Genomic DNA, 15,678 nt, shown 5'->3' with positions numbered 1-15,678 from the left:
CGCATCATGTCTGTTTTATCAAATCTTATCTGTGTTGATACATGCTGTTGATGCAGAGCGTGCACACTGCCTATTCTCCTCTTCAGTTGTGCTTGACGAAGACGCGTTCGGAGCAACTCCTCGGACTCAGTTGTCTGCTCAAGTCGGCAATGAATTGCATTTATTATCCGAACGGGCTGAGCATTATGATGGTTCGGCTTTTGGGTTCTTTTGACTTGTTCTGCCGGTCAACTCTGCTCCTGTGCTGGCCCTTGCACGTATCTTGCAAACTCTCCCCTAGCGATCAGCATCTCCACTTGTCTCCTTAAGTTTCTGCATTCATTAGTCTGATGACCAAAATCACAATGAAAAGCACAATGTTTAGATTGATCCCTCTGCTCAAGAGGTTGTCTAATTGGCAAGGGAGGGTGAAACTTATCTTTGTTCTCTTGGTACAGCCTTGCCAGTGTAACTTTGAATGGAGTAACCAAAACATCCTCCCTAGGTCCTTTCTCTGCCTTCCAGGAGGTCTGACACTGCGTAGGAACTTGCTTCTGTCGTATCTTCACTTTGGACTTCTCTTCCGTGGAGATGATAGATGTCTTCCCAGCATTAGCTGCTTCTTCCTCTTCTAGGCGCACAAAACCATCAGCTCTCTCATTTAGCTCGTCCATTGTCTTCGGCGTGTTCACCACCAGACTGGTATAGAACGGTGTCCCTCGGGTCATTGCTAACTTGAACGTTTGAACTGCTGCGGAAGGATGACACTCTATCACCATGCTTTTGGTTAGGTTAAACCTGGTAAGAAAAGCTTGGAGACGTTCATCATCATGCTGTTTCATGGTGAACAAACTAGAGATATCTTTTGCCGGGCGCTTATTCCCATAGTACTGGCCTATGAACCGATCACACAAACTACGGAAACTGTCCACTGAGCCCCTTGGCAGGTTCTTGAACCAGTTGAGCGCTGGTCCGGCTAAGCTTGTAGGAAAACATTTGCACATCAAAGGATTATTCTCTATCTTCAGTGCCATCTTCAACTGAATGTGGTATACATGATCAATTGGATCGGTCGTTCTGTCGAACAGAATGAAAGCAGGCATAGAAAACTTCCTCAGGCTTGGAGCATTCAGGATCTCGTTAGTAAACGGCGAATCAACCATCTGCGCTGCCGAACGGAGGGCCTCATTCTCTTTTTCAAACCTCGTGACGACTCTTTGATCTGTAGATCTTCTTTCCGAACTCCTATAATCATATGTAGCCATTGAAGGCCGATAAGGTGGATCGAATGACCTTTCCTTAGTGAACTTTTTCTGCCACGGTGAGTTAATCTTATGACAATCAAACTCCATATCCTGTTCGCGATTATGCCTTTCCTGATGCGGATTAAAAGCTGTATTTTCTTCCCGCCGGATATGCTCACGATGTGGATCGAGATGTACAGATCCTTCTCGATCCTCAGCTCGACGAGCGTTTGGCGGTAAATTCTCCATCCTAACCTCCTCGTGGTGGAGATCAACGTGGTTATCTTCCTCTTGCTCGCCTTGATGTGCTTTATCGGGTCGCACGCCTCTTTCACCCACCGGAGGCGGTCACAGCGCAACCGGAACCTCTCGGTGTTCCATTCCAGCTCTCAACTCTGCATCTTCTTTTCTCAGAGCCTCGATCATGTTCATCACGCTTCATCTGCTGGCCATTCTCCACGGGATTCGAACTCTCTCCTCCGATCATCATTCCGGATCGTAGCAAAGTCATTAACCGCGAATTTCTGATCAGATCTGAGCTTTGCTAATGCAGACGCTCTAGATCTGGATTCTAGCTCAGTTGAATTTCGATCGCGATTAACCAGATCTGAGTTGCTCCGGCGACGAATCTGCCAAATTCAGCAATCTTAGCAACTTTCGACCGCACAGCTCTCCAAAACAAGCACAAATCAAAACTGCGTAGATCGAACGCCGACTTCTCCGATCACGATTTCACCGACCATGATTCTGCCTTCAACGATCAGGCTTCGTCTTCATGCATTACACTACTAGATCAAATCAATCTGAGCGAAACATCAATGAATTCTCATCGATTCCCACAGACGGCGCCATTGAAGATGTAAGAAATTTTTTCTCTCTAAATTGACAGAGTTTTATTACACTTCAAATATTTTTTTCTCATCTCTCCTTTATTTTTGTCCACTTATAGATTGTTTACAGTGTTCTAGAAGATTCTTAACTAACTTCCTCTATTGAGCTCGTCCTTGAGGCTTTTATAACTATAGGCCTAATCACCTTTAAGGGCCTCTAACTTCACTCTTCAGCATTGGGCTTGATTGGTGGCAGCTTGATTTGGGCCTAGGTCATTTACCAGGCCCATTCTTCATTATATGGGTTGAATCCGGCCCATGCCGTCTTTGGTATCCCCAGCCTAAATAGCGCGTGGCTGTCGCTGTGCTAGGTCTCTTCTTATTCCCCAACTGACGCCCCAATAAGCACAGTAAGCCCTAGGTTCCGATTTCAGTCAAATCCAACCTCCATTATCCTCACATCCTAATAAAATAATGGACTTATTAATCTTAAGATCACTTTGCTTACTGGGGCGTCGCTGTGAATTCAGGCGAATGAACCACCAATCTCTACAACCACCACAACCACCATCCCCATTGCCAACCTCCCTCACCAACACCTCATAACCGAAGGTGATTTGGTGGTGGACTGTTGGTAAGATAGAGAGACAATAAGGCTTGTGATTCGGGATCTTAGGAGAGAACGAGGTCTAGTGTGATTCAAGGTGTAGGTTGGGGCTTATGCTTTGTTCGATGGAAAGGAAGAGAGGTGGAAGGAAAATAGAAAAGAAGGAACAAAATTCTTTTGTTTTTGTTTGGTAGAGATGCGACAAGAAAAGAAAAGATAATAAGATGGATACACCATCCTTCCTTTTTCACAAATTTTCATCCCATGAAATATGAACAAAAGAGAGGAGGGGGATAATTGGGCCTATTAAGAAGTTTTAAATTTGACGGGTTTAATGAAAAAAAAAAAAACCCTCTCCTACCTTTTATCCTACCGACCAAAGTAAATTAATAATTATTCTCTTCTCTTTCATCCAACCAAATAAAAAGAGGGAATAAACACGGTCTCTTTTCTAGGATTTCTCAATCATCCTTTCTTCTCAATCATCCCTTCTCCTTCCTTCCATCTAATTTTCTTCCTTTTTCATTATGTTTAAAATTACATTTATACCCATATTTTTATGATGTGTTATGTACCAATGTGACCTTTTTTGTCCAACAAAACTTGGGACAAAGCTTAGCTTTCCCCATATATGTACATACATAAGATAAGATTCTTCTTCCTTCGGCAGTAATGTCCATCCATCAATGGCCACCTTCCCTTTCTATCCCCGCCGCCGCCATCTTCTCTCTCTTACAAGATACTCTCTTCTCTCTCTCTCTCTCTCTCCCAGGAGTTTCTCTCTAATCATACAAATTGAAAAGGCTTCAACACTGACCTCTGCAAATTGAAACCCTAAAAATTTGTCCATTTGATGTGTGTATACAAATCGAAAAGTTGAGAAGTGAATCAGTAATTTCCTCTCCAATTCTCATCAAGACCAAAATTGAACCCTAGAAATCGACCAATTTAAACCCTAATTTATCAATCTCTGATTTTCACAATTTACAATGATTCGGTCTCAGACACAACCTTTGCGGTTTTTTTGTGCTGTTCTTTCAATCAATCCCTCTCCAAACACCAACCTCAACAAAATTGATAGATAGAGATGGAGATGAATAGAGAGAGCTGAATGTTGAGAAATTCAGTTCTGTTATTTTACTTTCCCCCGTTCAGTCACCCCTCAATTTAGGATTTAAAATTGATAGAAATAGAGATGGAGATGGAGATGGAGATGGAGATGGAGATGGAGAGAACAAAGCAGCTGGGACTTCTATTCGGTTAGGGTCTGTGAACAAAATCTCTTCAGATCCAACACATCTCTATCACACAAATGCAATTGCATGTTTGATTAAAGATCAAATCTATATATATATATATACATATATATATTAGACATACTGTCTTTAAGTCCAGCAAGCATGGTATTGAGAGCAGGATTCAAAGCAAGAAGACAATGAAGAGGTCATGTAACCACAAACCCAGATCGAAGGTGGCGAGGAAAGTAACCTCCAGATTGATCGAATGGTGGCGAGGAAGGTAAAGAAGTCTGATACAATTTAGGGTTAGAACTCATTAAACATAGTAACACTAAAAAGGTTAATTTTGTCATTTAAAGTTTATGCTTAGGTCACGTGACTGACACACTTTAATGTTAACACTCCATGGAACTTTAACAGTCGGGGTATTCGCAAAGAAATGGGACAATTTAGAAAGTTAACTGCACAAATAATAGTTCAGAAGAATTTTTTGAGAGAGAATAGTTCAGGGGTTTTATGCAATTAATCCTAAAAATGGTAAACAGCATTAACTTTTTACTTTCTTGGTGTTCACCTTGATTTTCTCAACACAAACCATTATTGAAACAAAAAGAGAAAAAAATGATAATACAAACTTATTTAACTTGTTTACATACAATCAATAGGAGAAAAAAGATAAACTACAAAACAAACTTAGTTAAGTTGGTTACTTCAAATGAACTCCATGTTTCACAATATTTAAATCAAACAAAACAAAATACTTCCTACAATAGAGAAATAAAACAAAAGCATCATTTAAATGACAGTATTACTAGGTTGTTACATAAAGGAAAATCACAAAACCTGAACATACATTAACAAGGAAATGACCTTGGTTCCTTTTCATAATTAGCACTTTTCATCTATCATCCCATTTTCATCAAAAGGATCCCTGAGCATTTAAAAAATAAGAAGAAAACAGTAAGAATCCCTGAGCATTTAAAGGAAAATCACAAAGCCTGAACATCCATTAACAAGGAAATGACCTTGGTTCCTTTTCATAATTAGCACTTTTCTCCCATTTTCAGCAAAAGGATCCCTGAGCATTTAAAACATAAGAAGAAAACAGTAAGAAAAATATGACAATTCCTTTGTGATGAGAAATGGAAATAATTCAACTAATTAAGATGGAAAACTAGACCTTTACCTTTAAGCAGACAAATTACTAATACCCGAGAGTAAGTTCAGCATCTTTTCCTGTTCTCTTAGACTTCATGCAGTATTCATGGGCCTCCAATAATTCATGGCAGTATGCATGAACTAAATGCAAAGGTGAAATACTCAAAATATAGCCAAAATTGATGCAATATTTTTTCAAATGAAGGACATGAAGATGGAAAGATTTCAGGATTTACCGAAAGAATGTAATTTGTGTTTAGGTCTCTAATAGAATATGAACTATAGGGATAAAACAGATAGTCTTATCAGCAGAGGATTAAAACGTAGATGATGGTTACTGAAACTTGGAGAAAACTTCCTGATACATGTGTAATCTAGCTTCCACGCTATCATCAACCCCCCAACAACCCCAATAAAAAACTTTTCTAATCCAAGCGAAGAAATAACTACTATCAACTTACAAGAACATACCATGACAAATGATGAAAAGAGAAAAAAGAAAGAAAAAAAAAACATAAAAACGAATACACTCCGACCAATGTATCTTCACCAAGATTCTGTAATAACACAAGTTCATGTTTGAAAAAATGCTTTTATGGTTCATAGCTAAGCAAGGAGGGGGAAGAGTATACAAACTAGAAGAAGAAGAACACAACGTACTAAAGAGTTGATCCTAGCTGATACAAATAGTGAACTCCTACAGCAGCCAATCTCCATGGATTATGCTGAAGAAATGACAAAGAAAGATATTTCACATCTTAAGCACCTAAAAAAAAATAACATCACTAAGTAAACCAAGGCACAAAATTACAGAAACATTAATAGGTATTTAACCAGTTTTAAAACATTATACGAATATGAGAAACATCCATAATCAATCAGAACTGTGGAAGTACTATTGTAGCATAAACGCAGAGCAATTAGAAACAAATAATGTTCTTTCAGCAATTATTAAATCAAAACATCACAATTGCAGTTCATTGGATTTTGCAAGCTAAAATATATCTCATAGACCACCAAAAAAAAAACAAAAAAACATTTATTTGACAAATCATAAGATGATTATGAATATGCACATACACAAACAAATCAACATCAATGAAAATGCAAACAAAAAATTCAGAAAAAGAGAAAGGATTAACAAAAACAAAAACACCATGATCCCAGCAAATAAGACAAGGGCCACAACCACCTGAACCACAGCACTGCAATTTCTTATTCAAAGCCAGAACCCTGCACACACAGCCCCAGATGCAGAACGACCAACGGTCAACAATTAAGAAGACCAATAAATCCTGCAGCTGCAATCCCAAAGAATCAGATACATTCCACATAACTTGTTTAGCAGCTTGGGTAGGAGCAGAGGAAACATCAACATGGAGTCTTCTATTTCTAGACCACCACATATGCCAAATAGTAGTGGTAAAAATCTGTTTCATAACCTTGCTTCTCAAATTATTACCAGCTGATTTAATTGAAAACCACTTAACCAACTGCTCAAAACAACTCACACAATTCCAATTCCAAAAGAAAATATCAGATAACCATTTCCATATCAGTGAGCAAAGTCACAGCTGAAGAATAAGTAGGAGCAAGTATATTTTTCATTAAAGGAAAATCCTTATAACGAAAGCTCTGACAAATTATTAAATCAAAACATCACAATTGCAGTTCATTGGATTTTGCAAGCTAAAATATATCTCATAGACCACCAAAAAAAAAAAAAAAAAAACATTTATTTGACAAATCATAAGATGATTATGAATATGCACATACACAAACAAATCAACATGATGAAAATGCAAACAAAGCATCAATTTTTTTTTATAAATACAAACACAAAGCATCAATGAACTAATGCAAAGCCTTTTTGCACACATCAAGAAAGCTTGCAAAAGTAAGAAAACCCGTTATACAAAATCTATAAAATTTGCATTTTCATAAGCAAAAACTACTATACACATGATAAGAACGGAAAAGTATTAGGATAATTCTTACACATCATTCGATTCTTGAGCTTCAATAAGAACTTATCATTATCTTCTTTCTGCAACTTACAACCACCTCATCATCAAATTCTACCATTCATCATCTCAGATTCTAATGCTACATTTCTCTCCTGCATATAACAAACTTATCTTTCCTTTTGTTAGACAATGATATATGTTGAATAATGTCTATTATCATCATCATCCTTGCCTTGATTCCACAAAAATGGGGTCGGCCACATGAATTCCCTCTCTCCAATATTTCCTATTACTTGCCATTTCCCCTACTATGTTTAAACTTGGTCATTTTTAATAACCTCATCCCATGTTATTTTGGATGCCCTCTCCATCTCTTACCTTCTATTACAACTAGTCTTCCTCGCTTCACCGGCGCGTCGCTAGGTTTCTGGTATATGTGTCCAAACCATCTAACCCAACTCTGTCTAATTTTCTCACCTATGGGTGCTACACCTAATTTAAACAACAGCATAGAATTATATAAAAGAAACAACAGATAATATAGGGAACTAGTAGTTGGACATGGAAGGTGGATATAGCAGTGATCCACTCTATCATCAGCACTATAATCTTCATTGGAGGACAAGCAACAATTTCCAAAGAATATTATTGCTGCAATGTACATGCAGTTTCAAAATATGATCATTCACAGGTATTCAAACATCAAATTTACAAATTGCTTGGGGTTTAAAATAACACTTGAAATAGGACTTAAAATTAATTTTGACAAATGACGCAAGTAGAAATTGACATACTTTGCATTATCCACTGCTACACACATCTAATAAATTCCACAACTTCACATTCTTGATTATTCATGCCATGTAAAGTGCAATTTCTTTACCAAAAACCACAATACAAGTGTTTGATGAAATTTTCTTTGTTTGAAAACTTAGAAGTCTTACTTATCAAAAAAAAAAAAAAGACTTAGAAGTCTAAAAATTCCCACTCAACCAATCCTAATACAAGGATTTCATTTGGTTGAGTTGAGTTCTTCAATTAAATTCTCCGAAAAAGCACGGACACGCATACCATGAAATGTTAAGGTCACAGTACAAGTGTTACTTTTAAATGTTTTGTGCATTAACAAGTGTTTTACTAGTTGCATGATTTGTGTTTAGGTATTTATTTATTTAATCACCATCATTTATTAAGAATTTTGCTGCCAACTACAAGAGCCAGACCCAAGGTAGTGCTATGCTAATTTAGGAAAGATTTGAGTGAGAGAATTTTTTAATTTAAGAAGAATAAATTGGTATTTTGAAATAAGAGTTCAGAGGGTCCTTTGGACCTGAACAATAGTTTTCGATGAACATGTAATTATTTTGCTAAATTCAATTAAAGATAAAAACAAACTCTTTAAATAGACCACTTTGTTATTTAGGCCTCGTAATTTTACCTAAGTCTAGTTTTCCCATAAATTAACATCCCCAAGTAAATTTAATTTGAATTATATCTAAATGCTAAAACATAACGGGGAAGAACTGAAATTGTAACCGAAACACGCAAATCACTACCATTTCCTGCAAAGATAGACAAACAATACATCTTCATAGAATGGATTTTTCTATTAAGAAAAAACTCCAAATATAATGCAATCTTTAATTTATTATTAAATTTTCAAAACCTGGCAACCAAAATTACAACACATTAGCTCAATCCACTGATGACCCCCCCAAAAAAATAATAAGAAATAAGAAAAACTGATATTGACATATCAGTGAAACAACAACTACAACTGAAATATTATTTCAAAAAAAAAAAAATCAGAGTTTTTTTAATCGTTAATGACACAATTGAGAGGATTTCTGAGTTCCCAATCATGCGGTCATGGCTTACAAATTCCCAACCGCAATTACTGCTACATTTATATACACACACACACACAGGTATACATGAGTGTGTGTGTGTGTATATATATATATATATATTCATATCTTACATATATATACAAACGTATATGCATAAACATAATACTCGTGAAATTTAAATAATCCAATTCAGCAGAATGAATCTTCATACCAATAGCCAGTTTAATCGTATCACTATAATCAATTCAATAGTTGTTTAATTGTCTAATATGCATATTGAATTAAAACAACAAAATGCATGTGATGCATACATTTTAATTTTCGATATTCTCTTGGTTTCTTCTCTCTTCAAAGCTTCCGCAGACAATCTTATGTATAATGGGGAAAGCTAACTTACCCACCTCCATGAGGAGGTTTGAGACTTATCCCCGTTTTTCTATTCCTTAAATGTCCTCAAACATAACAAAAATTACTTATTTTAGTAGTATAATGTATAATTAAATTGACGGCATGGGTGTAATATCATGAAGATTCCAAAAGGCAATTTGAAAATTCAAGGAACCAAATGGTGGATCTTTTCAACGTCTTCTTCATCAGTGAAGATGACACTACTGGCATCTGGCACGAAGAATGTAACACCAAGGACGACGACGACTTGGATACTTGACCAGAAATAATGGACAGCACTGGAAGAAAAATGCTTGGCTGGAAAAAAAATGGACAACATTGGCAAAAGGATTCTTGGCCAAAATCATGGATGACTGCGCCGATGATCTGCGGCAAGATTTATGGTGGCCGGTGCCAACATAAATTTCGCCGCTTCCATCGCTGCAAATCCGGCGAATGAACCACCCATCTCCACAACCACCATAGCCACCATCCCCATAGCCGACAACCACCACCAAAACCTCATAACCGACGGTGATTTGGTGGTGGACTGTTGGTAAGATAGAGAGACGATAAGGTTTGTGATTTGGATCTTAGGAGAGAACGAGGTCTGGTATGATTCAAGGTGTAGGTTGGGGCTTACTGTCACACCCCCGCAACCAGAGGTTACGCCAAGCAAACGCCCAGGTCCAAGTCCATGACATTATGCTTTGTTCAGTAGGAAAGGAAGAGGGATGGAAGGAAAATAGGAAAGAAAGAACAAATTTTCTTTGTTGTTGATAGAAATGCAATAGGGAAAGAAAGGATAATAAGATGAATAAATCATCCTTCCTCCTCCACAAATTTTCATTCCTTCAAATATGGGCAGAAGAGAGGAGGGAAACAAGTGGGCGTATTAAGAAGTTTTAAATTTGATGGGTTTAATGGTAAAAAAAAATTTAAAACTCTCTCTTACCTTTTATCCTACCAACCAAAGTAAATTGACAGGCTCTTCTCCTCTACTATCCAACCAAACAAAAAGAGGGAATGAACACTATCTCTTCTCTAGGGATTTCTCAATCATCCCTTCTTCTCCCTTCAAATATGGGCAGATGTATGTCTTTTTTTTTTTTGGAGGCCCAGACTTGATGGTCTCCATTTTGAGGCTATTACCGAGTTTGATAGAGATAGGATTGAGAATCCTTTCACTGAAGAAGAAGTTCTTAAAGCTTTATCAAGTTGTAATGGAGACAAAGCTCCGGGACCTGATGGCTTTACCATGCGATTTTTGACGGAAAGTTGGGCAGTTGTAAGAAATGAGGTAATGGGTACTTTTTAAGAGTTTCATTCTTTTGGCGTCTTTGAGAAGTCGCTTAATGCTTCATTCATTGCCCTTATTCCAAAAAAGTGAGGCGCTTCAGATATAAAGGATTTTCGTCCTATCAGTTTGGTGGGCTGTATTTACAAACTTATTGCTAAGGTGCTTCCTTTAAGGATGAGGGAAGTAATGGATGGGATTATTTCGGATTCCCAGAATGCTTTTGTTGGCGGACGACAAATTCTTGATTCAGTTCTTATTGCTGGCGAATGTGTGGACTCCAGATTGCGGAGTGGTATTCCTGGAGTTTTATGCAAACTTGATATTGAGAAAGCATATGATCATGTGAATTGGAATTTCCTACTCTATTTGTTACAAAGAATGGAGTTTGGAAGTAAATGGAGAAAGTGGATTGAGACCCATCTTTCATCTGTCAAGTTTTCAGTTCTTGTGAATGGTTCTCCCGCTAATTTCTTCAGTTGCTCTCGGGGTATAAGACAAGGTGATCCTTTGTCATCTTTCCTTTTTCTTGTTGTTATGGAGGGGTTAAGGAGACTTACGCGCAGGGCAGAGGACCTTGGTTTTATAAAGGGATTCAGGGTGGGCAGAGATTCAGTCCATCAGATGGAGATTTCTCATTTACTCTTTGCAGATGATACCCTGGTTTTCTGTGATGCTGATGTGTCTCAACTTCGATACTTGAGGTGTGTATTGACTTGTTTTCAGGCAGTTTTCGGGCTAAAGGTCAATGTGGCTAAGAGTGTGCTTGTCCCAGTAGGGAATGTTCAGGATATTTCCTCTTTAGCTGCAGTCCTTGGATGCAGGGTGAGCTCATTCCCTATTCCTTATTTGGGCTTGCCCCTAGGGGTCTCTTCAAAATTAGTGGGGAGTTGGGATTCCGTGATTGACAGGTATGTGAAGAGATTGGCAAGATGGAAGAAGCAATACTTGTCAAAAGGGGGTAAAGTTACTCTTATCAAAAGTACGTTATCGAGCCTGCCCACTTATTTTCTTTCTATGTTCCAAATCCCTTGTTCCGTTGCAGATAGGATTGAAAAAATTCAAAGGGATTTCCTTTGGAGAGGAAAGGGTGATGAGTTCAAGTACCGCCTTGTCAGATGGGAGGAAGTTTTTAAGCCTGTGAAATTGGGTGGACTTGGAATAAGAGTTTAGTTCCTTTCAATCAAGCTCTCCTGGGTAAGTGGTTATGGAGATATGGGAGGGAAAAACATTGTCCATGGCGCAGGTTAGTCTCTTGTCGGTTTGGGGAAGAGGCTGGAGGGTGGTCTACACGTCCGATTACCCTGGTGGGAGGAGTAGGGATGTGGAAGGCTATTCGAAAGGGATGGGATGTTTTTTCGGCTCATATCAGATTCAAACTCCATGATGGTCGTTGCATTCGGTTTTGGGAAGATCTCTGGTGTAGGGATCAACCACTTTCTCATACATTTCCTAGATTATTCAGTATTGCTATTGATAAATACGCCTATGTAGTTGACTGTTATCGGCTTGATAGCAGCGGGATTACGTGGGATGTGCATTTTCAGCGCTCTTTTCAGGATTGGGAGATGGAGGTGGTATGTGTTTTTTGGATTTTCTGTATCGGCAGGAGGGCGTTGGTAGAGGTAATGATGTTTTAATTTGGGCTCCTTCTTCCCACGGTCGCTTCGAAGTTAGATCCTTGTTCTTATGTTTGTCTCATTTTGTTAATCGAGACTTCCCATGGAAAAATATTTGGAGGTCTTTGGCTCCAACTAGGGTGGCTTTCTTTGTTTGAACCGTTGTGTGGGGAAAGATTCTAACAATTGATAACTTGAGGAAAAGGGGCAATTGTATCGTTAATTGATGTTGTCTTTGCAGGATGATGAGGAGTCCGTTGATCACCTCCTTTTGCATTGCCCTATGGCGAACGACTGTTAGAATCTTATTGTTGGGTTGTTTGGCATGTGTTGGATTATGCCACGATCTACTAAGGAATTGAATCACGGTTGGAAAGGTAGTCGAGTGAGGAGACATTTGCGATTTCTTGAGAATTATACCATATTGTGTATGGTGGTGTATTTGGAAAGCGAGAAATAACAGAATGCTCGAAGGGAAAGAGTCGCCCACGGCAATAGTCAAACTTTACATTCTTCGTTCTCTTTTCAACTATGTGAAGGGGAGCTTTTATTCTTGGATTCTTTGGGGCCTTAGTCCCAGTTCCTCTTTTGTAATTAGGGCGCGTTCCCCTTTTGAACGCCTTTTTTAATATTATTTTTACTTATGAAAAAAAATATATATGGGCAGAAGAGAGGAACGAAGACAAGTGCACCTATTAAGAAGTTTTAAATTTGATGGGTTTAATGGTAAAAAAAATAAAATAATAATAATAATAATAAAAATAAAAAAAACCCTCTCTTACCTTTTATCCTACCAACCAAAGTAAATTGACAATCTCTTCTCCCCTTCCATCCAACCAAACAAAAATAGGGAATGAACACAATCTCTTCTCTAGGGATTTCTCAATAATCCCTTCTTTTCCCTTCCATCTAATTTTCTTCTCCCTTCAAATATGGGCAAAAGGGAGGAGGGGAGACAAGTGGGCCTATTAAGAAGTTTTAAATTTGATTGGTTTAATGGTAAAAAAAAAAATCTAAAACCCTCTCTTACCTCTTATCCTACCAAACAAAGTAAATTGACAGTCTCTTCTCCTCTTCCATCCAACCAAACAAAAAGAGGAAATAAACACAATCTCTTCTCTAGGAATTTCTCAATTATCCCTTCTTCTCCCTTCCATATAATTTTCTTCCTACCTTTCAAAGAAGAATTATGTTTAAAATTACATTTATACCCATATTTGTATGATGTGTCATGTACTAATGTGACTATTTTTGTCCAACAAAATTTGGGACAAGTCTTAGCTTTCCATACATATAAGATAAGATTCTTCTTCAAAAAATTTATTTTAATTTCTATTTTTTTTTTTTTTCATCTTTCTCTCTCTTTGGGAATTGGTTCATAATCTGTAAAAACAAATTTATCTTTGGGCATAGCAAATAAAAGTGAAAGAATATATACATTTCATTAACAAATTGAATTCTGTTACACTTAATGCATCTCTTCCATCTATGAAGAGTGGAAAAAAAAAAAAAAAAAAAAAAAGAGAGAATCTAATCTTTCTTCAAACTGGAATTTCGAATCGACATACCGGACAAGAATGATTTGCCTGCAGCCAAGGAACAATGCACTCTCCGTGGTACATATGGCAGCATGGCATTCGAGTGACCACTTCTACTCCCAGATGAAACTTCAGTAAGCAAATCATGCACTCATCATTCACTGAAAAAGAACCATCATCTATTTCCATCGGATCTATCACCATCTTCTCCAACGCAGAGATTGATTCTTTACTTGCTGGCAGTGTTTTGGGGACAACTTGAATGGATTCCTCCAAAGCCCTGTTCAGTGCTGATGTAGACGATGAGTGGTTGACGTAACGGACGTGCAAAACCATTGCTTGTACGGGGTCAAAGAAAACCCATTTGCGATTTCCTCTGGTACAACGAATAACATCTCTAGAAACAGAGATCAACTCTTCCATCATATCCGCGTTCTCTGGAACTCCATTCGCACGAAGGAATCGAGAGAAGAATGAATGATCGGATTGTAACTCGCTAAAAGACACGTCTTGCTTAAACGAGATCTCAACGCGACGATCTATTACTCTAAAATCCTCATCATATGTCACCTGATAAACTTTAATTCCCACAAGCAGCCAATCAAGTCCCATTTTGGACAAATCGTATGAAGGAATTTTTTCAGCAGCAATGGCAAATTGACGCAAACTCCACGAGTCAAACATCGCAGATACAGAACGAATGAATGGCGGTTAGGGTTAGGGTTAGGGTTAGGGTTAGGGTTAGGGTTAGGAGATAGCTACACAAGGTTAGGGGGCGGTGAAGGAAGGATAAGGTTTAGATAGCAGTATTATAGCGTTGAAGACACGCTAGATTTTCTTTTTTTTTATATATATTTTTTAAAATAAAACTCATCCTTCATTCATTCTCCAAAAGGGTACATTAATTTGCGTGGGAGAAAGTAAAATTTAGGGTAGGGTAAAATACAACGACACCTTCCAAAATTTAACATAAACACAGGAGTATATAAGTTTGCCTATTTTTTAATAATGACACTTTTCAAATAGGACATTGATTTTGCAACAGCCACAAATAAAAAAAGTAAATATTTAATTTGAGACACAAGTATTTATTTATTTATGTCTATATAAAACTTTTTAGAGTACCTTACAATTTCCTGCTTGAGCACGGAATAAAGAATAAAAAATGACCTTGCATAAATATCACAGTGTTGAGCCCATTTTTTCAGCCACCGGTTACGCGAATAGTTTTAGTTACTCAATAAAATTTTCTTACAATATAGGAGAACTTCCTATTGTCATTGATGTTTTATGTATGATATAATTGAAGGGAAAAAAAAAAATTGGTAAATTTTTTACATAGATTAATTTGATCTTAAATCTGACCATAGGCTATTTGTCAGGAATTTGATCTTCTCTGGTATGAGCTCAGACGACTTTTAATAAAAGGGTACCTGTACCTGAAACCAACATAAGTGGGTAGGCAGAGAATATCTAAAGACGCGAAACAACTCTCTCTACGGAACTCGGCAAAATAACTCCGTAAGTTTGGGAGATGGGGTGCTCCCTCACAAAGGGACAGTGACGAAAATTTACCAAAAACACATTTCTACAAAGTTCTAAGATCATTAATGAGGATTGACGCTTGCCTAGTGCCATTACTCTACTTTTAATACACACGAGCATTACGTCACCTACTTATTAAAATGATGTTTTGCGCTTTGAATTTTACCAATTTAATTGTGAATTTCACCTCTAAAATTAGATGAAATTTCACGACAACAAGATGCTGCCCCTCTCAGATTATTTTCCTGAGTCCATTGCTGCTGGAGCAAGACCTGATACAAAATGTGAAGTTGAGATCCATGCCAAAACAAAATTTGAAAGGGTTTGATACCTTACCTTGATTCAAGTGGAAGAAGAAAGTGATTTTGGAACCAAAGGCATTATAATTTATGTGTACCACTCTCGCTTCCAATTATCTA

At 37.6% G+C, this 15,678-nt stretch overlaps 2 protein-coding genes and 1 long non-coding RNA gene across 4 annotated transcripts; all 3 read right to left on the bottom strand.

Moving 5' to 3' along the window:
• Positions 1 to 227: 227 nt before the first annotated feature.
• Positions 228 to 1,472, bottom strand: LOC132272569 (uncharacterized). Its single transcript, XM_059773693.1, has one exon. It carries the CDS (start codon positions 1,470 to 1,472, stop codon positions 228 to 230), a length of 1,245 nt encoding a protein of 414 aa, XP_059629676.1.
• Positions 1,473 to 4,514: 3,042 nt separating this feature from the next.
• LOC132273814 (uncharacterized) lies at positions 4,515 to 7,036 on the bottom strand. Of its 2 annotated transcripts, XR_009470263.1 has the most exons (3): positions 5,085 to 7,036; positions 4,924 to 4,976; positions 4,515 to 4,829 (listed from the first exon to the last, which is right to left on the bottom strand). It is a non-coding gene; the product is annotated as an uncharacterized LOC132273814 (long non-coding RNA). The 2 variants fall into 2 exon arrangements; XR_009470262.1 differs by having other exon boundaries at positions 4,515 to 4,976.
• Positions 7,037 to 13,593: 6,557 nt separating this feature from the next.
• On the bottom strand, positions 13,594 to 14,611 carry LOC132273813 (probable E3 ubiquitin-protein ligase ZFP1). The gene has a single exon (XM_059774888.1). The coding sequence runs from the start codon at positions 14,396 to 14,398 to the stop codon at positions 13,718 to 13,720; it is 681 nt and encodes a 226-aa protein (XP_059630871.1). The 5' UTR covers positions 14,399 to 14,611; the 3' UTR covers positions 13,594 to 13,717.
• Between the last annotated feature and the right edge of the window lie 1,067 nt (positions 14,612 to 15,678).

The sequence above is a fragment of the Cornus florida genome, unplaced genomic scaffold (assembly GCF_030987335.1).
Source record: "Cornus florida cultivar Cherokee Brave unplaced genomic scaffold, ASM3098733v1 CherokeeBrave_3.0.0_Hap2_Chr09, whole genome shotgun sequence".
In the NCBI taxonomy this organism is placed as follows: Eukaryota; Viridiplantae; Streptophyta; class Magnoliopsida; order Cornales; family Cornaceae; genus Cornus; species Cornus florida.
This window is presented reverse-complemented; position numbering and strand designations above follow the sequence as displayed.